At 51.9% G+C, this 23907-nt stretch overlaps 1 protein-coding gene and 1 long non-coding RNA gene across 5 annotated transcripts in view; one reads left to right on the forward strand and one right to left on the reverse strand.

The window, feature by feature from the left end:
- The window catches only part of TELO2 (telomere maintenance 2), a 68308-nt gene that overhangs the window by 820 nt on the left and 43581 nt on the right, over positions 1-23907 (forward strand). For all 4 annotated transcript variants that reach the window (XR_012787451.1, XM_075566439.1, XM_075566440.1 and 1 more), the window contains 8 exons: positions 133-481; positions 970-1250; positions 2678-2746; positions 4685-4832; positions 7062-7164; positions 18371-18439; positions 19681-19822; positions 21069-21205. Coding sequence is in view for 3 of the 4 variants with exons in the window: in XM_075566439.1 (XP_075422554.1) it covers positions 133-481; positions 970-1250; positions 2678-2746; positions 4685-4832; positions 7062-7164; positions 18371-18439; positions 19681-19822; positions 21069-21205 (1298 nt within the window). In the remaining variant the exon portion in view is untranslated. The remainder of the gene's footprint in view (positions 1-132; positions 482-969; positions 1251-2677; positions 2747-4684; positions 4833-7061; positions 7165-18370; positions 18440-19680; positions 19823-21068; positions 21206-23907) is intronic.
- Positions 11777-18127, reverse strand: LOC142463550 (uncharacterized). Its single transcript, XR_012787452.1, has 2 exons — positions 17311-18127; positions 11777-12532 (listed from the first exon to the last, which is right to left on the reverse strand). It is a non-coding gene; the product is annotated as an uncharacterized LOC142463550 (long non-coding RNA).

Raw genomic sequence — 23907 nt, forward strand, 5'->3', positions numbered from 1 at the left:
AGTAGATGAGGTTGAAAAAAAGACCCGTCCATCGAGTCCACTGACACGGGTGTGAGCCTTGCTGGATGGAGCGTTCTGATTGGCTAATGCCACACAATGGTTTTTAATACTGTGTGCTCCTGCTGTCCATAGGTATTGTGGGTTCAGCTGCGATGGATCAGGACTCTCTCTGTGTCCGGAACGTGGTTCAACAAGCCATCTCCGACCTCTCCTCAATCAGCGATGGAGACAGGATGGCCGAGGTGCTGAGGGGCGTAAGGCATTTCCTGGGGGGAGGCGCGAAGCAAGCCCCAGCCCACGAGAGGGAGGAGTTCAACAGGACCCACTACACCCCTTTCCTCCGGCTCCTGGTGTCACACATGGGTCCTCAGTGGCTGGAGCTCCTGAGTTCAGAGGGGCTGGAGTTGTGGGAGAGCTTCTTCTTGGAGGGTCCCGCGGACCAGGCGCTCCTGGTGCTGATGGACTGTATAGCGAGAAGTGGGTGAGTTCTACCAGGGTCCACTATCGCTCCCTCCCCCTCTTGCCCTTAGTCCGACAGGCGCCAGGTCCAGCACCGGACTCCTAAAATGTCTAGCCATAGAGGTGCCACACTCATTGCCCCCGCACCATATAACATTAGTCCTAGAGGCGAGCAGCTCTGTATCCCAGCACCCATTTTCTAAACATTTTAGTCCTAGGGGTGGCAGGTTTAACACACAACTCCTAAAATGTCTAGCCATAGAGGTGACACACGCTTTATTCTGGCACTGTCCATAATTAGTCCTATAGGTGAGCAGCTCTGTGTTTCTGCACCCCACCTCTACATCTTCTGGTCCTAGAGGTGTAAAGTCCAGTTGCCTTCATTTAAAATGTCTAACCATAACGGTCACATTCTGTACCCCTCTCCATGCAACATTAGTCCTGGAGGAGGCAGGTTCATGTCTTATACATCTGTTTCCAGTCCTACATGTTCCCCACTACTTATTCCAGGCCCAGCGTCCGCCTGGACCGCTCTGTGCTCGTGCTGGAGCGGTTCCTGCAGCAGGGGGCTCTGTGCCAGGTGATCTGGGGGGTCTGCCAGCAGCAGCTCCAGACCACCCCCACCCCTGTCCTGCAGGAGGCCATCCTGGGGAGGCTCTGCAGCTTGCCGGACCACCTGGCCAACTGCCTGAAAGACCACAACAAGCCTCTCTTCTACCCCAAGAACTACTACCCCCTGCTGGGGGCGTCCATACTGCGTGTGCTACAGATGGTCTCCGAGTCTCTGAGAGGTGAGAGGAGAAGGGATTGAAAGTTCAGTTCCCCTTAGCAACACGGCTGCTAAGCCCCTCCCACTCAGTGACATCACTGGTAAGCCCCTCCTACTCTGTGACATCACTGGACTTCAAAGCACCTTATCAGAGAATTTCAGGCTAAAATTGCTTCTCTGATAAGTCTCTTTGATGTCTGCATGGAAAACTACTCTGTGCTGCTTGCCAGGATGGCGCACGTGAGAATAAGCAGAGGTTGCCGTGCCGTTATAAATAAAATGATCTATAAAATTAAAAACAGCTGGCAAATAAATGGGGTGGGTGATCTGCTTTAATAAACATCAAATTCAGGTCACTTTCAAGGCAGGTCTTTTTGGGGGAAACGGCACTTTTGTATGAGAATAGAAAAGGTGTTTAGTAAGAGGGCGATATGTAAATCGGCGGCACTGAAGCTTTAATTTCCAGGCCACCCTGTATATTTAGGGTCACCATATGTCTGTGTTTTCCTGGACATGTCCGGATTTTTGATTGAAGATCGGTGCCTGGGAGGAATTTTTAAATAACTGAAAATGCGCCAATAAAAGCCGACCTCCCATGTGCGAGCGATGAGCATCGAGCGCAGTCGGCTCGCGCGGTCAGATTTTGCTCGCGCATTGCGTGGTCGGCTTTTGATGTCCGCTTTTTCTAGTAAAATACATAAGGATATTGCTAAAAATAATAAACTCAAAGCAAAGCGACAACGTGTTTATACAGTGCTGGTGTCTGGCTGTCTCTCTGTCTGTCTCTCTCTCTCTACCTGTCTCTCTGTCTGCCTGTCTCTCTCTGCCTGCCTGTCTCTCTGCCTGCCTCTCTCTCTCTGCCTGCCTGTCTCTCTGCCTGCCTGTCTCTCTGCCTGGCCGTCTCTCTGTCTGTCTCTTTCTCTACCTGTCTCTCTCTCTACCTGTCTCTCTGCCTGCCTCTCTCTCTCTGCCTGCCTCTCTCTGTGTGCCTGTCTCTCTTTCTACCTGTCTCTCTGCCTGCCTGTCTGCCTGTGTCTCTCTGTCTGCCTGTCTCTCTGTCTGCTTGTCTCTCTGCCTGGCCGTCTCTGTCTGTCTGTGTCTCTGCCTGTCTCTCTGTCTGCCTGTCTGTCTACCTGTCTCTCTGCCTGCCTGCCTGTCTCTCTGTCTGCCTGTCTCTCTGTCTGCCTGTCTCTCTGCCTGCCTCTCTCTCTCTGCCTGCCTGTCTCTCTGCCTGCCTCTCTCTCTCTGCCTGCCTGTCTCTCTCTGCCTGCCTGTCTCTCTGCCTGCCTGTCTCTCTGTCTGCCTGTCTCTCTGCCTGCCTGCCTGTCTCTCTGCCGGCCTGTCTCTCTGCCTGCCCGCCCGTGTCTCTGCCCGCCCGTGTCTCTGCCCGCCCGTGTCTCTGCCCGCCCGTGTGTTTTGTGTCTCTGCCATGTCCCTCTCTCCCCACAGATGGGAAGGGCTGCTCCATCTCCTTTGTATCTCAGGTGCTGGGTAAAGTCTGCATGCAAGGCCGGCGCGGTGAGTATCTTTACCAGCCCCCCCGAATATAGGCACCCCGAATATAGGCACCCTGTATTTCCTCCATCTGTACAACGTGGACACGGCCAGTCTCACTGATTCTGCGTCTCAGACAGCGAGTCTGACTGATTATCCCAGGACTTGCCACTAAAATGCCATTTATTATTCTGGTTCTCGGAGGTTGTGCAAACTCACCGTGGGCGCTTCGTATTGCCGCCCCGGGGCCCGACAGCAATGCCATGTCATAGAACGTTATCAGGACAAATGCAGGAAGATACAATGTCACGAAATATGATATTTAGACCTTTCTTGATTATATTAAACACAGTTATTCAGATTACAGTGTAAGTGCCCGTCCTGTATGCGTGTAAAAAGCGGTGACGCCGGGTTAGGGAGATGAGGGATCGGTGACGCTGGGTTGGGGAGATGAGGGATCGGTGACGCCGGGTTGGGGAGAGGAGGGATCGGTGACGCCGGGTTAGGGAGAGGAGGGATCGGTGACGCCGGGTTAGGGAGAGGAGGGATCGGTGACGCTGGGTTAGGGAGAGGAGGGATCGGTGACGCTGGGTTGGGGAGAGGAGGGATCGGTGACGCTGGGTTGGGGAGAGGAGGGATCGGTGACGCTGGGTTGGGGAGAGGAGGGATCGGTGACGCTGGGTTGGGGAGAGGAGGGATCGGTGACGCTGGGTTGGGGAGAGGAGGGATCGGTGACGCTGGGTTAGGGAGAGGAGGGATCGGTGACGCTGGGTTGGGGAGAGGAGGGATCGGTGACGCCGGGTTGGGGAGAGGAGGGATCGGTGACGCTGGGTTAGGGAGAGGAGGGATCGGTGACGCCGGGTTGGGGAGAGGAGGGATCGGTGACGCTGGGTTAGGGAGAGGAGGGATCGGTGACGCCGGGTTGGGGAGAGGAGAGATCGGTGACGCTGGGTTAGGGAGATGAGGGATCGGTGACGCTGGGTTGGGGAGAGGAGGGATCGGTGACGCCGGGTTGGGGAGAGGAGGGATCGGTGACGCCGGGTTGGGGAGAGGAGGGATCGGTGACGCTGGGTTAGGGAGAGGAGGGATCGGTGACGCCGGGTTGGGGAGAGGAGAGATCGGTGACGCTGGGTTAGGGAGATGAGGGATCGGTGACGCTGGGTTAGGGAGAGGAGGGATCGGTGACGCTGGGTTGGGGAGAGGAGGGATCGGTGACGCTGGGTTGGGGAGAGGAGGGATCGGTGACGCTGGGTTGGGGAGAGGAGGGATCGGTGACGCTGGGTTGGGGAGAGGAGGGATCGGTGACGCTGGGTTGGGGAGAGGAGGGATCGGTGACGCTGGGTTGGGGAGAGGAGGGATTGGCGCCGCTGGGTTGGGGAGAGGAGGGATCGGTGACGCTGGGTTGGGGAGAGGAGGGATTGGCGACGCGGGGTTGGGGAGAGGAGGGATCGGTGACGCTGGGTTGGGGAGAGGAGGGATTGGCGCCGCTGGGTTGGGGAGAGGAGGGATCGGCGACGCTGGGTTGGGGAGAGGAGGGATCGGCGACGCTGGGTTGGGGAGAGGAGGGATCGGCGACGCGGGGTTGGGGAGAGGAGGGATCGGCGACGCGGGGTTGGGGAGAGGAGGGATCGGCGACGCGGGGTTGGGGAGAGGAGGGATCGGCGACGCGGGGTTGGGGAGAGGAGGGATCGGCGACGCGGGGTTGGGGAGATGAGGGATCGGTGACGCTGGGTTGGGGAGAGGAGGGATCGGTGACGCTGGGTTGGGGAGAGGAGGGATCGGTGACGCTGGGTTGGGGAGAGGAGGGATCGGTGACGCTGGGTTGGGGAGAGGAGGGATCGGTGACGCTGGGTTGGGGAGATGAGGGATTGGTGACGCTGGGTTGGGGAGATGAGGGATCGGTGACGCCGGGTTGGGGAGATGAGGGATTGGTGATACGGACTCTCCTGCCTTGCTCGGCAGAGGAGCTGTTTGCCGTGCTGGTGCCACGCCTGACGGCTCTTGTCCAATCGGATTGCATCTGGCAGAGGATCTGTTGGCGATTGGTGGAGTCCGTGCCTGACCGATGGATGGAGCCTGTGGTGGTTGGGCTTGTACAGATGGTACCAGGGTGAGAAATTGTGCGATTACCCTGCTCCCGCCTAACAGCGCACGCCCGCGCCCTGCTCCCCGCCTAATAGCGCACGCCCTCGCCCTGCTCCCCGCCTAACTGCGCACGCCCGCGCCCTGCTTCGCGCCTAACAGCGCACGCCCTCGCCCTGCTCCCCGCCTAACAGTCCCCGCCTAACAGCGCACGCCCTCGCCCTGCTCCCCGCCTAACAGCGCACGCCCTCGCCCTGCTCCCCGCCTAACAGCGCACGCCCTCGCCCTGCTCCCCGCCTAACAGCGCACGCCCTCGCCCTGCTCCCCGCCTAACAGCGCACGCCCTCGCCCTGCTCCCCGCCTAACAGCGCACGCCCTCGCCCTGCTCCCCGCCTAACAGCGCACGCCCTCGCCCTGCTCCCCGCCTAACAGCGCACGCCCTCGCCCTGCTCCCCGCCTAACAGCGCACGCCCTCGCCCTGCTCCCCGCCTAACAGCGCACGCCCTCGCCCTGCTCCCCGCCTAACAGCGCACGCCCTCGCCCTGCTCCCCGCCTAACAGCGCACGCCCTCGCCCTGCTCCCCGCCTAACAGCGCACGCCCTCGCCCTGCTCCCCGCCTAACAGCGCACGCCCTCGCCCTGCTCCCCGCCTAACAGCGCACGCCCTCGCCCTGCTCCCCGCCTAACAGCGCACGCCCTCGCCCTGCTCCCCGCCTAACAGCGCACGCCCTCGCCCTGCTCCCCGCCTAACAGCGCACGCCCTCGCCCTGCTCCCCGCCTAACAGCGCACGCCCTCGCCCTGCTCCCCGCCTAACAGCGCACGCCCTCGCCCTGCTCCCCGCCTAACAGCGCACGCCCTCGCCCTGCTCCCCGCCTAACAGCGCACGCCCTCGCCCTGCTCCCCGCCTAACAGCGCACGCCCTCGCCCTGCTCCCCGCCTAACAGCGCACGCCCTCGCCCTGCTCCCCGCCTAACAGCGCACGCCCTCGCCCTGCTCCCCGCCTAACAGCGCACGCCCTCGCCCTGCTCCCCGCCTAACAGCGCACGCCCTCGCCCTGCTCCCCGCCTAACAGCGCACGCCCTCGCCCTGCTCCCCGCCTAACAGCGCACGCCCTCGCCCTGCTCCCCGCCTAACAGCGCACGCCCTCGCCCTGCTCCCCGCCTAACAGCGCACGCCCTCGCCCTGCTCCCCGCCTAACAGCGCACGCCCTCGCCCTGCTCCCCGCCTAACAGCGCACGCCCTCGCCCTGCTCCCACGCCTTCCCATCGCTGCTCCCTGCGCCCAGACAGCGCTCTCAAACTGAGCGTCACAGAAAGCGTTTTTACCCAGCGCTCTCACTCCCAGCGCTCTCACACCACCCCTCTCCCTCTCTCACACCCAGCGCTCTCACACCCATCGCTCTCACTCCCAGCGCTCTCACACCACCCCTCTCCCTCTCTCACACCCAGTGCTCTCACACCCAGCGCTCTCACTCTCTCACACCCGGCGCGCTCACACCACCCCTCTACCTCTCTCACACCCAGCGCTCTCACTCCCAGCGCTCTCACTCCCAGCGCTCTCACTCTCTCACACCCAGCGCTCTCACACCACCCCTCTCCCTCTCTCACACCCAGCGCTCTCACTCCCAGCGCTCTCACTCCCAGCGCTCTCACACCACCCCTCTCCCTCTCTCACACCCAGCGCTCTCACACCCAGCGCTCTCACACCCAGCGCTCTCACTCCCAGTGCTCTCACACCCAGCGCTCTCACTCTCTCACACCCGGCGCGCTCACACCACCCCTCTCCCTCTCTCACTCCCAGCGCTCTCACTCCCAGCGCTCTCACTCTCTCACACCCAGCGCTCTCACACCACCCCTCTCCCTCTCTCACACCCAGCGCTCTCACTCCCAGCACTCTCACTCCCAGCGCTCTCACACCACCCCTCTCCAGCTCTCACACCCAGCGCTCTCACACCCAGCGCTCTCACTCCCAGTGCTCTCACACCCAGCGCTCTCACTCTCTCACAGCCGGCGCGCTCACACCACCCCTCTCCCTCTCTCACACCCAGCGCTCTTACTCGCAGCGCTCTCACTCCCAGCGCTCTCACTCTCTCACACCCAGCGCTCTCACACCACCCCTCTCCCTCTCGCACACCCAGCGCTCTCACACCCAGCGCTCTCACACCAGCGCTCTCACTCTCTCACACCCAGCGCTCTCACACCACCCCTCTCCCTCTCTCACACCAAGCGCTCTCACACCACCCCTCTCTCTGTCTCAGACCTGCCGCGCTGTCGCAGATCCTGGGAGATTTGGTGATAAAGAACAAGAAGACGCAGTTTGTGCTGACTCGGAAGCTGCTGTTCCTGCAGCACGGACTCAAGGTGACCCCGCCCTGCACTCACCCTCCCGCCCTGCACTCACCCTCCCGCCCTGCACTCACCCTCCCGCCCGGACAGCAGGTTCCCTGTCTGCACTCACCCTCCCGCCCGGACAGCAGGTCCCCTGTCTGCACTCACCCTCCCGCCCGGACAGCAAGTTCCCTGTCTGCACTCACCCTCCCGCCCGGACAGCAGGTTCCCTGTCTGCACTCACCCTCCCGCCCGGACAGCAGGTTCCCTGTCTGCACTCACCCTCCCGCCCGGACAGCAGGTTCCCTGTCTGCACTCACCCTCCCGCCCGGACAGCAGGTTCCCTGTCTGCACTCACCCTCCCGCCCGGACAGCAGGTTCCCTGTCTGCACTCACCCCCCCGCCCGGACAGCAGGTTCCCTGTCTGCACTCACCCTCCCGCCCGGACAGCAGGTTCCCTGTCTGCACTCACCCTCCCGCCCGGACAGCAGGTCCCCTGTCTGCACTCACCCTCCCGCCCAGCAGGTTCCCTGTCTGCACTCACCCTCCCGCCCGGACAGCAGGTTCCCTGTCTGCACTCACCCTCCCGCCCGGACAGCAGGTCCCCTGTCTGCACTCACCCTCCCGCCCGCACAGCAGGTTCCCTGTCTGCACTCACCCTCCCGCCCGGACAGCAGGTTCCCTGTCTGCACTCACCCTCCCGCCCGGACAGCAGGTCCCCTGTCTGCACTCACCCTCCCGCCCGGGCAGCAGGTTCCCTGTCTGCACTCACCCTCCCGCCCGGGCAGCAGGTTCCCTGTCTGCACTCACCCTCCCGCCCGGACAGCAGGTTCCCTGTCTGCACTCACCCTCCCGCCCGGACAGCAGGTTCCCTGTCTGCACTCACCCTCCCGCCCGCACAGCAGGTTCCCTGTCTGCACTCACCCTCCCGCCCGGACAGCAGGTTCCCTGTCTGCACTCACCCTCCCGCCCGCACAGCAGGTTCCCTGTCTGCACTCACCCTCCCGCCCGCACAGCAGGTTCCCTGTCTGCACTCACCCTCCCGCCCGGACAGCAGGTTCCTTGTCTGCACTCACCCTCCCGCCCGGGCAGCAGGTTCCCTGTCTGCACTCACCCTCCCGCCCGGACAGCAGGTTCCCTGTCTGCACTCACCCTCCCGCCCGGACAGCAGGTTCCCTGTCTGCACTCACCCTCCCGCCCGGACAGCAGGTTCCCTGTCTGCACTCACCCTCCCGCCCGGACAGCAGGTCCCCTGTCTGCACTCACCCTCCCGCCCGCACAGCAGGTTCCCTGTCTGCACTCACCCTCCCGCCCGCACAGCAGGTTCCCTGTCTGCACTCACCCTCCCGCCCGGACAGCAGGTTCCCTGTCTGCACTCACCCTCCCGCCCGGAGAGCAGGTTCCCTGTCTGCACTCACCCTCCCGCCCGGACAGCAGGTTCCCTGTCTGCACTCACCCTCCCGCTCGGACAGCAGGTTCTCTGTCTGCACTCACCCTCCCGCCCGGACAGCAGGTTCTCTGTCTGCACTCACCCTCCCGCCCGCACAGCAGGTTCTCTGTCTGCACTCACCCTCCCGCCCGGGCAGCAGGTCCCGTCTGCACTCACCCACCCGCCCGGGCAGCAGGTCCCCTGTCTGCACTCACCCTCCCGCCCGGACAGCAGGTTCCCTGTCTGCACTCACCCTCCCGCCCGGACAGCAGGTTCCCTGTCTGCACTCACCCTCCCGCCCGGACAGCAGGTCCCCTGTCTGCACTCACCCTCCCGCCCGGACAGCAGGTTCCCTGTCTGCACTCACCCTCACGCCCGGAGAGCAGGTTCCCTGTCTGCACTCACCCTCCCGCCCGCACAGCAGGTTCCCTGTCTGCACTCACCCTCCCGCCCGCACAGCAGGTCCCCTGTCTGCACTCACCCTCCCGCCCGCACAGCAGGTTCCCTGTCTGCTCTCACCCTCCCGCCCGGACAGCAGGTTCCCTGTCTGCACTCACCCTCCCGCCCGGACAGCAGGTTCCCTGTCTGCACTCACCCTCCCGCCCGGACAGCAGGTTCCCTGTCTGCACTCACCCTCCCGCCCGCACAGCAGGTTCCCTGTCTGCACTCACCCTCCCGCCCGGACAGCAGGTTCCCTGTCTGCACTCACCCTCCCGCCCGGGCAGCAGGTCCCCTGTCTGCACTCACCCACCCGCCCGGGCAGCAGGTCCCCTGTCTGCACTCACCCACCCGCCCGGGCAGCAGGTTCCCTGTCTGCACTCACCCTCCCGCCCGCACAGCAGGTCCCCTGTCCGCACTCACCCTCCCGCCCGCACAGCAGGTTCCCTGTCTGCACTCACCCTCCCGCCCGGACAGCAGGTTCCCTGTCTGCACTCACCCTCCCGCCCGGGCAGCAGGTTCCCTGTCTGCACTCACCCTCCCGCCCGCACAGCAGGTTCCCTGTCTGCACTCTGTTCCATGCTGCGCTCTGTGTGTCAGTGTATCGGGGTCTCTGTTCCATGCTGCGCTCTGTGTGTCAGTGTATCGGGGTCTCTGTTCCATGCTGCGCTCTGTGTGTCAGTGTATCGGGGTCTCTGTTCCATGCTGCGCTCTGTGTGTCAGTGTATCGGGGTCTCTGTTCCATGCTGCGCTCTGTGTGTCAGTGTATCGGGGTCTCTGTTCCATGCTGCGCTCTGTGTGTCAGTGTATCGGGGTCTCTGTTCCATGCTGCGCTCTGTGTGTCAGTGTATCGGGGTCTCTGTTCCATGCTGCGCTCTGTGTGTCAGTGTATCGGGGTCTCTGTTCCATGCTGCGCTCTGTGTGTCAGCTTTGGATGTGGGAATGTCAAATGAGATGAGTTATATGGCCGCCTGCAGACACACTTACCCGAACGCCCTCCGACTGTCTCTGTACGTACTTACTACCAATTAGATTGCTAGCTCTTCGGAGCAGGGACTCCTCCTAATGTCACTTTTATGTCTGAAGCGCTTCTTCCCATGATCTGTTATCTGTTATTTATAATGGCGCTATATAAAGTACATACATACGTATGACGCATAGATTATAATGCGATGGATCATGTTCTCTGTGCGTCCATTGTTTACAAACTGTGGAAAGCGTAAATAAAAAACACAGTGTGAGGTTATTTTGAAACAGAATAACACGTGAATTTATTCAAGTCAAGTGCACAACGGAGACAGCTTCAAAACAAAAGCTCTCTAAATAATAACACGATATGCCATATATTTATACCCTAAATCCTAAAGCTCCACCCCTTTATGGGGGGGCTTGCACGTCACTAAACATTACCTCATTTTGTAATACATAACAATATTAAAGTTGATGTCATTTTGTAATACATAACAATATTGTATAACTACCTGTCAGCTAGAAACCATTCTGGGGTTAAATGGGATGTGCCTATTCTGTCGCCTAGCAATATGTTATGAGAATAAATTCTACTGCAAGAATCTAAGCTTATCTCATGGGTTCTCATAACTTTTAGCCTGTTTACACTTTCAATTTGAAGCTGATTGGATGAGGAAGAGTCAATAAATTTAGCTAGGAGCAAAAATTCCATTCCTCTGCTTCACACATTTGTTTATACAGAAATGAAACACAGAAATTAGACTCACAAAGACAAGACAAGATGGCGGATTGAAATATTCACACAAAATGGCTTCATCCTAAATGCTGTTATGTTGTTATGCCAGACCCCCTAATGTCTCAACTTCGTCAGTCCCTCCTCTGATTCTTTAAAACATTTTTTTTGAGAATTATTGGTATGATTTTAGTCCAGAAACACGTTGGGAGGCACAAGGGTGCTCCATCATTTCATAATGTTGCTTGAGGGTGTAGGACAGTGCACGAGGGTGCCTGCCAAATGTAGTCATAGTCTCGTAGTATGGCATGGCGTTATAGCCAAATTCTTTTCCGGAGTTAGAACATTGTACTTGGCATCTTCTTTCTTCAAGGGACTGCTGTAGATTGTTTCAGCAAACAATGGCATCATATCTGCAGAGGGGGTTGCATATTTGTGGATCATGCCTTTGACAAACGTAACACAAACATAGATGACAACGAGTATCACACTCACACACATTACCGCATTCAAAAATTTTGCTCCTAGTGATCCCACCAATCCAGTCAGCCCCAAAAGGTCCCAGTCTGTGTCACCTTCCTTCCTAAGTCTTTCTTGAATTTCTCCTATCTTATCTAACTCATCTTGTACCTTGCCACTCTGATCTTGGATGAAAACACAACATTGTTCTTTAATTAGGGCACATACACCTCCTTTTGATGCTAAAATATAATCTAAAACCATTCTATTTTGTAAGGCCATAAGCCTGATCTAAACCTGTTCTTGGTTTAATGATGAAATTAAAAACTGCAAAATTAAGGCCACATCCTTCCTGTAAATTGTTATCTGACTGAACATACATTTTTACACAGGTTTCATTGGTTGGTGGAGACACTTGACCCATAAATTGATTCTTGTTCCTAGTGTGTGATACACCCTTTAAAGAGGTTCCCTTAAAAATGGGAAAATACAGAAATTATACACATAATACTAAAAACCTTATTTTATGCAAGCAACCTTTCTTTGGATATGCAGTTGCTAGATAAAGGAAATTGCATCTATCTCTATCATCATATACTTTCAGCTATTACTGAGAATTGAAGGGGTTTGGTATCTGTGGAAGCGAAATGCATGATCCTCACCCCTGCACGCATTGTATACATCATTCACTCTGAATATCAGAACAGACAATGTCTGCGATGGTCAACATGGCTGACTTATGATCCTTTCCTTGTGGCTGACACACCCCCTGGGTGACCCCCTCCTCTCGGTGGAGGTGCAACACACTTCTGGATCAAAGTTTTGCTGCATATGACACATACATAGAGAGTGATGAGTACTGCCAAAACACATACAAGAGCTTTCACAAGCCACGCTTCCAGGAAACCAATCCTCCCATCAAGGCTCATTTCTACATACACCTTAAATTTCTAACTTAAACACACTCTAAAGAATAAAAATATTGAGTCTCTGAAAAATGAAATGTTCTGATAGAAATCAGGAATATTGAGTCTCTAAAAAATAGAATGTTTTGAGTCTTTGAAAAAATGAAATGTTCCTGATAAGACCAGGCCTCTGCCTGGTATCTTATTTTCCTCGTTGGTTAACGGTCAAAGTTTATGTCTCGTCAAAACGTTAACTTGATGCGGCTGTGCTTTAGATGACTTTGGTCTTTGGTGGAGCTGGAATGAGCTTTACTGTACTTTGGGTCCAGGGAAAGAACTCTGCCACTTTAATTGCTGTATTGGTGGTTAGTACAGGCCCTTTCATCTGGGATGAAGAGCATGCTTGTTTAGGAACTACTTTACCTTTAACTCCGTCTCGTGTAGGTGCACTTTTATCATACCTTATGCCTAGAGAGACTCAAAAAATATATTAGTGGCATACAATACTTATTAATTGTTTTATTACCAATAGATGGTCCTTAATTTGTTCCTTTGAACTACTGATAGTCATAAGTCATCCCATAAGTGTCTCATAGGGAGATAATTTATACCTAGGAACAAATTCTTGTATCAATGTGTTTACTACTGTCTTAACATCCGCATATAGACAGAGGTATCTCCTATTAATGCTCCTCATATTTAAAACTAAGCAGCTAATGTGGACTTTACTGTACTACAATCTAAGTTCCTAAGGCTTTGGGCCTCAGTCATTGTCAAACCAATTGCTTCCATAATCAACTCTATCCTGTCTACAGGCCATATCCCTAAGACCTGGAAAACTACCAGAGCTGTCCCAATCTTCAAAAGTGGGGACAAAAACACTGTCTCAAACTACAGACCAATATCTCTTCTCCCAATACACACTTGCTCTCATTCATGCCTCACTATCATCTCCTCCGATGCAAATGGTATCAACCTTTTCATAAAATACTAACTAACCTTAAAACTTGCCCCACAAATTAAACATCCCAATAGCCTGCACTCATGGCTATTATTTCACACACAGTCACTCCTACCACACCCATTGTGGCCAAGCACTGCCATCTACAGCACTTATTCCCTCACCTGCTATCTCTGTAAATTTCCCTTAAACCTTAGATTGTAAGCTCTTAAGGGCAGGGATTTCCTTTCCTATTGTCTGATTTTGCTGCACTTACTATTCTATCATAATTCCCTCTACTGTATTCTTTATGAAGTGCTGAGAACATTTTTGACGCTATATATATAAAGTCATACATTGCAATACACTACTATCCAAAGTCATGGACAAAAATGTGTTCACTCCCAATTAAACAATTACTATACTAAGACAAATACCCCTAGCCAATTCCAGTCAGGCCTCCACCCCAAACACCCCATTGTAACTATTCTGCTAAAATGTGAAATGCCTTGCATATAATATATACTCTGCTCACTTATGTAACTGTATTTGCCATTATATATCACCTGTCCTTTAACTCTATACCTAGAACATATCCAAAAATGAGAGGTGACTCCCAATGCACCACTTTGGCAAAACATTCTACAAATATTTTAACAATAACTACTGCTTATAATAAAATTGTACACCTATGGAAAAATAAATGGTTAAAAGTTATAAAATATATCACATATTCAGTTAATAGACAAATGATTTTGTATAAGACTTCACACTAATGTCTTGCTTTATATAATCTCTTTGCACAGTGCTGAGCACACGGTCAGCATTATTTTTTTTTTTAAAGAGACTCAGAGAAAAATTTCAGAGCTTGTTTATCTTGGGCAATTTGCCAGCCCGGGCGTTTCGCCAAAAAAGACCTTGAAAGTGCAAAACAGATAACAAAACAGTTTCTCCGTCTTCTAAATATTAATTACTGGATTGAAACTTCAGCTCAAAGTTAAAAATGGAGCTCTCTACACAGCAATAAAACCGAAAAAATGTATGGCCTCTCAAAAATAAAAATATGGCCTCTCAAAAATAAAAATATGACCTTTCAAAAATAAAAATATGGCCTCTCAAAAAAATAAAAAATATGACCTTTCAAAAATTAAGCAACGGGCTATTATATAGCTGAGGTTCATATAACTTCTTAACACACAAATAACGCCACACGCTCATGCTATCTCCCTCCACTCAGTTCTCTTTAATGCCTTCTGTATGAACTTTCATAGTTTCACTGATTTAATTCACTACAAATTTATGCTATCCTGTTGCAATTCTGTCCTTTCTCAAGCTACACAAACCTATTTCTTTCCATTAATCAACACTCATAAGTCTACCCCACACAAATTCTTCCTTCATCTCACCCCAGGACTTTTGCTGACTATTTTTAAGAAAGAGGTTGAATCCATACACCAGAACATTACCTCTTCTTCCTCCTATCCTACTTTGCTTCCAACTCTCTACCTGCTTTCCTTGACTCTTTTTCCACTGTCTCAAAAGAGTGTCACCATCACTGTTGATCTAGTCTTCTCCCTCTAATCTGCTACATTTCCATTCTCCTTCAAACATGTAATAGTTATACCATGACTCAAAAATAGCAAGCTTGACCCTACCTCTCTTTCTAACTACTGAACTTGTCTTGCATTCTCCTGTTTGCTCCATTTTCTCACACCCATTCTCTCCTTAACCCTCTACAATCTGACTTCTGCACTGCTCCCTCCACGGAGACAATTCTCACTAAAATAACTCATGACCTATATGCTGCCCAAGACAGAGGTTATTACACTCTGCTCCTATAACTCCACCTCTCTGAAGCATTTGCCTCTGTGGACTACACTCTTCTCTTTTCTCTGTACACACTCTCTCTAGGTGACCTAATAACATCTCTTAGGTTTAAATATCACCACTATGCTGACAACACCCTCATTTACTTTTCAACCCTTGACCTTACACCTGCCATACAAACCTAAGTTTCTGAATGTCTCTCTGTTATCTCATCCTGGAAGACCCTCTTTCGCCTTAAATTTAACATGGCAAAAACAGAGTTCCTCATACTTCCTCCCAAACCTGACCCTATTATCTCCTTCCACATTACTCTTGAATCTTCCATCCAGTAGCTTAAGCACGCTGCTTAGGGGTCACTCCCAACTCCTCTCTCATATTCTCCTCTTTCATTCAAAACATTTCTATAACTGTCGCTTTTTCTTCCACAATATCACAAAGATACACCTGTTCCTCTGTTGCTCAACTATTAAAAACTCTGATTCAGACCCTCATTATCTCCCCTCTTGATTACTGTAATCCCCTGCTATCCCAGCTTCTTGACTTTCACCTGTCTTCCCTACTATCTATCCCAAACGCTGCTGCGAGAATCACTCTACTCTTTAAACTCTGATTCTGCGTTTCCCCTCCTGAAATTCCTCTCCTGGCTTCTAATCAAGTCCTACTGTTTCTGTATGCTCTCCCTACCTACCAAGTAGATTGTAAGCTCCTCAGAGCAGTGACTTCTCTTTGCTCAACTTTTACTTTTATGTCTGGATCACTTATTCTATGACCTCTTACCTTTACCATTTGATAACTATATGATTACGACATGCACCACTCCTGTGAAGCGCTGAGCCTATTAATGGCGTTCTATACATGAAAACATACAATACAATATATACTTCAAACAATGCTTATGAGCTTTTACCCATATTTTTAAACACAAAATATTCCATGTGTTTTTACTGGTTACACACAATACAGAACACACACAATACAGACACCCAAAGAACATAGACACAAACTTCTCTCCTACACAGCGAATCAGCTTCTCATATAAATAACCTGCTTTTATTCTCTTTCTAGTTGCCATTAGAACAGAAGGAAAAAGAATATTTTCTGGTTCAAAAGACCTATTCGTGTGGCCAGTACGAACAAATCTTTTCAATTCCATTCTTTTTCTTCTACTCTCTCTCTTAGGGCTGCTCTGCAATTACTGGCAACATGTCCTACCTTTTTACACTTATAACACTTTCTGTCCCTTCCAAACAATATACACACAGTCTCTAATTGTATCCCAATTTCTGCATATAAACCTGTCATAAAAATAACCCTCAATATCTACTTTCTCAATACCACATATGCCTTAATTATCTATCGGCAAATTCACTTGCTATTTCTTTCCTATTCACTTTCTTTTTCACTTGTTATTATATTAACTTCTGTCCTGGCAATGGTAAAAATTAATACAGCGGGACCCTTCTGTCCCTCAACATAATTCTTTTGACCCATATTAACGTAAGGTATGTTTCCCTGTGGGATTCAAAAACACACGAGACGGCGCTCCCTGAGCCTATCAATCCCACAGAAAAAGACCCCTCTTTCATTTAAACATCTGCGCAATTAGTTGATAATAGTACAAACAAAAACAGTGCCATTCACTGGCCAACAAAATATTTATATTGTCTCTTTTCGTTCTCTGTATTCATTCTTTATTATTTTCGTCTGCAGACACACAATCCTTTGAGAATTTTTGGTTTCCCATTATTCCCCTGTTACAGAAATCAAATTTAATTGACCTGTACAATACTTCTTCGGTTACAGAAATCAAATTTAATTGACCTGTACAATACTTCGGCTACAGCAATCAACTGTTAATTGACCTGTACAATTTAGCGTTACAATAATCAACGCAAGCTGATTACGTACAACTCTTTTGGCATGTTATTGTTCTGAATAGTGTAAATATGCAGATAAGGACCTGTCACGAGACTGTTCCCCAATCACATTTTCTCACCATAACTATACCAAAGAAAAACTTGAATCACTTCAGCGGGTCCAACCCAGTCCTGATAAACCTTATACTTTTATAACATGGATACAGATAAGACTTTCTAACCAGATCTCCATGAATAACTCACTTGGTAAGTAAATGACAAAACAGAGAAAATGTACAATCAGGGACCCGTCCTGCTCAGACAACAAAAATATTTATCACAACCCAGGACGGTCTGAAAACAATCCCTTTAAGCACAAAAACACTCACTTTCATCACCAAAACACCAAAACCTTTAACGGGACTCTTACCTTAGCCCCTAACAACTCTTAACAACTCTTACACTTTAAAATGAATACAGGAACAGAGAATAATAAATTCACGTGAAACTGCTAGGGATTCTTACTCGTCACATCAGATAAGACACCGTTCAAAAATCAGCTCCACGCACCACTCAAAACAATTTAATCAGGCTGTTTGTCTAAAAAATGCAGGTAGCCTTACCTTGATTCATATGTGAGCTCAGATTTGAGTGATGGAGGAGTGATTCATCCGGGTGCTCGATTCCGATGATATTGAGTCCCTACTTCGGAATGCGCCATCTGTGGAAAGCGTAAATAAAAAACACAGTGTGAGGTTATTTTGAAACAGAATAACACGTGAATTTATTCAAGTCAAGTGCACAACGGAGACAGCTTCAAAACAAAAGCTCTCTAAATAATAACACGATATGCCATATATTTATACCCTAAATCCTAAAGCTCCACCCCTTTATGGGGGGGCTTGCACGTCACTAAACATTACCTCATTTTGTAATACATAACAATATTAAAGTTGATGTCATTTTGTAATACATAACAATATTGTATAACTACCTGTCAGCTAGAAACCATTCTGGGGTTAAATGGGATGTGCCTATTCTGTCGCCTAGCAATATGTTATGAGAATAAATTCTACTGCAAGAAACTAAACTTATCTCATGGGTTCTCATAACTTTTAGCCTGTTTACACTTTCAATTTGAAGCTGATTGGATGAGGAAGAGTCAATAAATTTAGCTAGGAGCAAAAATTCCATTCCTCTGCTTCACACATTTGTTTATACAGAAATGAAACACAGAAATTAGACTCACAAAGACAAGACAAGATGGCGGATTGAAATATTCACACAAAATGGCTTCATCCTAAATGCTGTTATGTTGTTATGCCAGACCCCCTAATGTCTCAACTTCGTCAAAACAAACTCGCGCGGTCGTGCCAACATCTCCGGCTAATGTCGCCGCAGGAAACGCTTTCTAACATCTGATGCAAACTCGGGAAGAAAATAGCGATGCATCAAAATAAACGTATTTCCGGCCTAGTTACCGGTGATTAAATCTCCCCCAGGTGTTTATCGTAGGGAACTATCTGCGTTATTAGGCGTTATTAGGCCTCGCTTAGAGAGGACTCTGGCTGGTATTTTACCCACAAGCTTCTATGTTAAACCCTTAACCACTACACCTCTTTAGCAGACAGTGACGGGTATTACTGCTGTGACGGGACTGACATGGTTCTGTCTCTATTCCAGGTGGAGGGGCAGCAGAGCATTCTGGGATACCTCTCTTTGGACCCCAGTCGCCGGCACTTACTGGTCAAAGTAAAGCCATATATTAACCCTTTTGCTGCCACTGGGACCTACAATGCAGTTAGAGGGGTTATAGGCAGAGATTATAGGAGTTACAGGGAGCAGTTAGGGGAGCGGTTATAGGGAGCAGTTAGGGGAGGGGTTATATGGAGCAGTTAGGGGAGGGGTTATAGGGAGCAGTTAGGGGAGGGGTTATAGGGAGCAGTTAGGGGAGGGGTTATATGGAGCAGTTAGGGGAGGGGTTATAGGGAGCAGTTAGGGGAGGGGTTATATGGAGCAGTTAGGGGAGGGGTTATATGGAGCAGTTAGGGGAGGGGTTATATGGAGCAGTTAGGGGAGGGGTTATATGTAGCAGTTAGGGGAGGGGTTATATGGAGCAGTTAGGGGAGGGGTTATAGGGAGCAGTTAGGGGAGGGGTTTTAGGTGCAGTTAGGGAAGGGGTTTTAGGTGCAGTTAGGGGAGGGGTTATAGGGAGCAGTTAGGGGAGGGGTTTTAGGTGCAGTTAGGGGAGGGGTTATAGGGAGCACTTAGGGGAGGGGTTATATGGAGCAGTTAGGGTAGGGGTTATAGGGAGCAGTTAGGGAGGGGTTATATGGAGCAGTTAGGGTAGGGGTTATATGGAGCAGTTAGGGGAGGGGTTATAGGGAGCAGTTAGGGGAGGGGTTTTAGGTGCAGTTAGGGGAGGGGTTATAGGGAGCAGTTAGGGGAGGGGTTATAGGGAGCAGTTAGGGTAGGGGTTATATGGAGCAGTTAGGGGAGGGGTTATAGGGAGCAGTTAGGGGAGGGGTTATAGGGAGCAGTTAGGGGAGGGGTTATAGGGAGCAGTTAGGGGAGGGGTTATAGGGAGCAGTTAGGGGAGGGGTTATATGGAGCAGTTAGGGGAGGGGTTATAGGGAGCAGTTAGGGGAGGGGTTATAGGGAGCAGTTAGGGGAGGGGTTATAGGGAGCAGTTAGGGGAGGGGTTATAGGGAGCAGTTAGGGGAGGGGTTATAGGGAGCCGTTAGGGGAGGGGTTATAGGGAGCCGTTAGGGGAGGGGTTATAGGAATACTATCCTTATCAGAGCACTGCAATATTGATTGCAAATGACTATGAAGTAGTATAAAGCCTTATAATGAAGGTATGATTTCAGGGAGGTGTAATATAGGGGACGTATACTGTATGGGCACCATGCTGGTGCCGGGGTGCGGGTTGTGTAGTAGAAGTTGGGTTGTCGTGAGAGGATATAGCGCGTTGTCTGCCGTCTCTGTGATAGGTCCTACGGGAGCTCCTGGAGGTCTGGTCATCGGGGAGCGCGGTCAGACACTCCCATCACCCCCAGCTCCTGCACATGTGCCGGGCTGTCCTTATCTGCCTGGGCCTCCTCACCCGGCAGGAGATGGAGACTTGCAGGCAGGGTGAGAGTGGGAGGAGGGAGGGGATGGGAACACTGCGTGCGTGTGTGTCCGTGCGTGTGCGCGTGTGCGCGTGTCCGTGTGTGTGCGCGTGTCCGTGTCTGACCGTGCGTGTGTGTGTGTGTGTGCGTGCGTGCGTGTGCGTGCGCGTGTGTGCGCGTGCGTGTGTGTGCGTGCGCGTGTGTGTGTGTGTGCGCGTGTGTGCGCGTGCGTGTGTGTGCGTGCGTGTGTGTGCGTGTGTGTGTGTGCGTGTGCGTGCGCGTGTGCGCGTGCGTGTGTGCGCGTGCGTGTGTGTGCGTGCGTGTGTGCGTGCGCGTGTGCGTGTGTGTGTGTGCGTGCGCGTGTGTGTGTGTGCGTGCGCGTGTGTGTGTGCGTGCGCGTGTGCGCGCGTGTGTGTGCGCGTGCGTTGAAGTCTCGCATTCTCTATTTTTTCTCTTTTTCTCTCCATTTTCTTCTGTTCCACTCCCCCACTTTCTCTGTCCATGTCTCTCCATTCCATTTCTTATCTTCCTTTCTCCCCACCTCTTTCTCTCACATGCAACACACACTCACACACTCACACACTCACACACTCACACACACAACACAACACACACTCCCTCTCTTTCTGTCTCTCCCCCTCGTGTCTCTCTCACACACACTCTCTGTGTCTCTGTCTCTCTCACCCACACTCTCTCTTTCTGTCACTCCCCCCTCTCTCTCCCCCTCTTCTCTCTCTCTTTGACACACACACACACACACTCTCCCTCTCTGTCTCCCTCCCTATCTCTCTCACACTGGCACACACTCGCCCTCTCTCCCTCCCTCCCTATCTCCCTCCCTCCCTATCTCTCTCACACTCGCACACACTCGCCCTCTCTGTGTCCCTCCCTCCCTATCTCTCTCTCCTACACACACATACTGACCCTCTGTGTCTCTCCCTCTCTGTGTCTCTCCCTCCCTATCTCTCCTACACCCACATACTGACCCTCTGTGTCTCTCCCTCTCTGTGTTTCTCCCTCCCTATCTCTCTCTCCTACACCCACATACTGACCCTCTGTGTCTCTCCCTCTCTGTGTTTCTCCCTCCCTATCTCTCTCTCCTACACCCACATACTGACCCTCTGTGTCTCTCCCTCTCTGTGTTTCTCCCTCCCTATCTCTCTCTCCTACACCCACATACTGACCCTCTGTGTCTCTCCCTCTCTGTGTTTCTCCCTCCCTATCTCTCTCTCCTACACCCACATACTGACCCTCTGTGTCTCTCCCAGACCTGCTCACTGCTCTCACCGCTGGCACTCGCTGTTACCTGGACAGCTCCCTCCCCACCGTCAGACGCCTCGGGATGGTGGTCGCTGAGTGTTTGAGCCGCCATGTCGGCCCCGAGGCGCCCGTTCTCACTTTCCAGGTGCTGCCCACGGTCCCCATCATTCAGACCCAGAGTCTCCGCTTCCGCTCGGGCGCAATCTAAGCTCCGGCCACCAGAGGGAGCTTCAGTATAAGTATCACACCAGGTTCAGGTTCAGTCCCACATAGCACATGCACACGCCAATAACTGTTACTACCGAGAGCATCATTACTACTCCCAAGCATAGAAAGGGAAGGAGTATTCTGTCCCGAGCATAGAAAGGGAAGGAGTATTCTGTCCCGAGCATAGAAAGGGAAGGAGTATTCTGTCCCGAGCATAGAAAGGGTAGGAGTATTCTGTCCCAAGCATAGAAAGGGAAGGAGTATTCTGTCCCAAGCATAGAAAGGGGAGGAGTATTCTGTCCCGAGCATAGAAAGGGTAGGAGTATTCTGTCCCGAGCATAGAAAGGGAAGGAGTATTCTGTCCCAAGCATAGAAAGGGGAGGAGTATTCTGTCCCGAGCATAGAAAGGGGAGGAGTATTCTGTCCCGAGCATAGAAAGGGTAGGAGTATTCTGTCCCGAGCATAGAAAGGGAAGGAGTATTCTGTCCCGAGCATAGAAAGGGTAGGAGTATTCTGTCCCGAGCATAGAAAGGGAAGGAGTATTCTGTCCCGAGCATAGAAAGGGAAGGAGTATTCTGTCCCGAGCATAGAAAGGGTAGGAGTATTCTGTCCCGAGCATAGAAAGGGAAGGAGTATTCTGTCCCGAGCATAGAAAGGGAAGGAGTATTCTGTCCCGAGCATAGAAAGGGAAGGAGTATTCTGTCCCGAGCATAGAAAGGGAAGGAGTATTCTGTCCCGAGCATAGAAAGGGGAGGAGTATTCTGTCCCGAGCATAGAAAGGGAAGGAGTATTCTGTCCCGAGCATAGAAAGGGAAGGAGTATTCTGTCCCGAGCATAGAAAGGGAAGGAGTATTCTGTCCCGAGCATAGAAAGGGTAGGAGTATTCTGTCCCGAGCATAGAAAGGGAAGGAGTATTCTGTCCCGAGCATAGAAAGGGGAGGAGTATTCTGTCCCGAGCATAGAAAGGGAAGGAGTATTGTGTCCCGAGCATAGAAAGGGAAGGAGTATTCTGTCCCGAGCATAGAAAGGGAAGGAGTATTCTGTCCCGAGCATAGAAAGGGAAGGAGTATTCTGTCCCGAGCATAGAAAGGGAAGGAGTATTGTGTCCCGAGCATAGAAAGGGAAGGAGTATTCTGTCCCGAGCATAGAAAGGGAAGGAGTATTCTGTCCCGAGCATAGAAAGGGAAGGAGTATTCTGTCCCGAGCATAGAAAGGGTAGGAGTATTCTGTCCCGAGCATAGAAAGGGAAGGAGTATTCTGTCCCGAGCATAGAAAGGGAAGGAGTATTCTGTCCCGAGCATAGAAAGGGTAGGAGTATTCTGTCCCGAGCATAGAAAGGGAAGGAGTATTCTGTCCCGAGCATAGAAAGGGAAGGAGTATTCTGTCCCGAGCATAGAAAGGGAAGGAGTATTCTGTCCCGAGCATAGAAAGGGAAGGAGTATTCTGTCCCGAGCATAGAAAGGGGAGGAGTATTCTGTCCCGAGCATAGAAAGGGAAGGAGTATTCTGTCCCGAGCATAGAAAGGGAAGGAGTATTCTGTCCCGAGCATAGAAAGGGAAGGAGTATTCTGTCCCGAGCATAGAAAGGGTAGGAGTATTCTGTCCCGAGCATAGAAAGGGAAGGAGTATTCTGTCCCGAGCATAGAAAGGGGAGGAGTATTCTGTCCCGAGCATAGAAAGGGAAGGAGTATTGTGTCCCGAGCATAGAAAGGGAAGGAGTATTCTGTCCCGAGCATAGAAAGGGAAGGAGTATTCTGTCCCGAGCATAGAAAGGGAAGGAGTATTCTGTCCCGAGCATAGAAAGGGAAGGAGTATTGTGTCCCGAGCATAGAAAGGGAAGGAGTATTCTGTCCCGAGCATAGAAAGGGAAGGAGTATTCTGTCCCGAGCATAGACAGGGAAGGAGTATTCTGTCCCGAGCATAGACAGGGGAGGAGTATTCTGTCCCGAGCATAGAAAGGGAAGGAGTATTCTGTCCCGAGCATAGAAAGGGAAGGAGTATTGTGTCCCGAGCATAGACAGGGGAGGAGTATTCTGTCCCGAGCATAGACAGGGGAGGAGTATTCTGTCCCGAGCATAGACAGGGGAGGAGTATTCTGTCCCGAGCATAGACAGGGGAGGAGTATTCTGTCCCGAGCATAGAAAGGGAAGGAGTATTCTGTCCCGAGCATAGAAAGGGAAGGAGTATTGTGTCCCGAGCATAGACAGGGGAGGAGTATTCTGTCCCGAGCATAGAAAGGGAAGGAGTATTCTGTCCCGAGCATAGACAGGGGAGGAGTATTCTGTCCCGAGCATAGACAGGAGAGGAGTATTCTGTCCCGAGCATAGACAGGGGAGGAGTATTCTGTCCCGAGCATAGACAGGGGAGGAGTATTCTGTCCCGAGCATAGACAGGGGAGGAGTATTCTGTGACCCTTTGTCTGGGTGACAGATTAAGCACAAAAGAGTTCAGCTGAAGATTCAGGTAATCCATTTTTATGCCAATAGGGCGCTGCAGGAGTTAGGCTATCACTGCTTACTCCTGTATGTCAGGAAGGCGCTGCAGGAGTTAGGCTATCACTGCTTACTCCTGTATGTCAGGAAGGCGCTGCAGGAGTTTGGCTATCACTGCTTACTCCTGTATGTCAGGAAGGCGCTGCAGG

The sequence above is a fragment of the Ascaphus truei genome, chromosome 11 (genome assembly GCF_040206685.1).
Source record: "Ascaphus truei isolate aAscTru1 chromosome 11, aAscTru1.hap1, whole genome shotgun sequence".
Taxonomy (NCBI): Eukaryota; Metazoa; Chordata; class Amphibia; order Anura; family Ascaphidae; genus Ascaphus; species Ascaphus truei.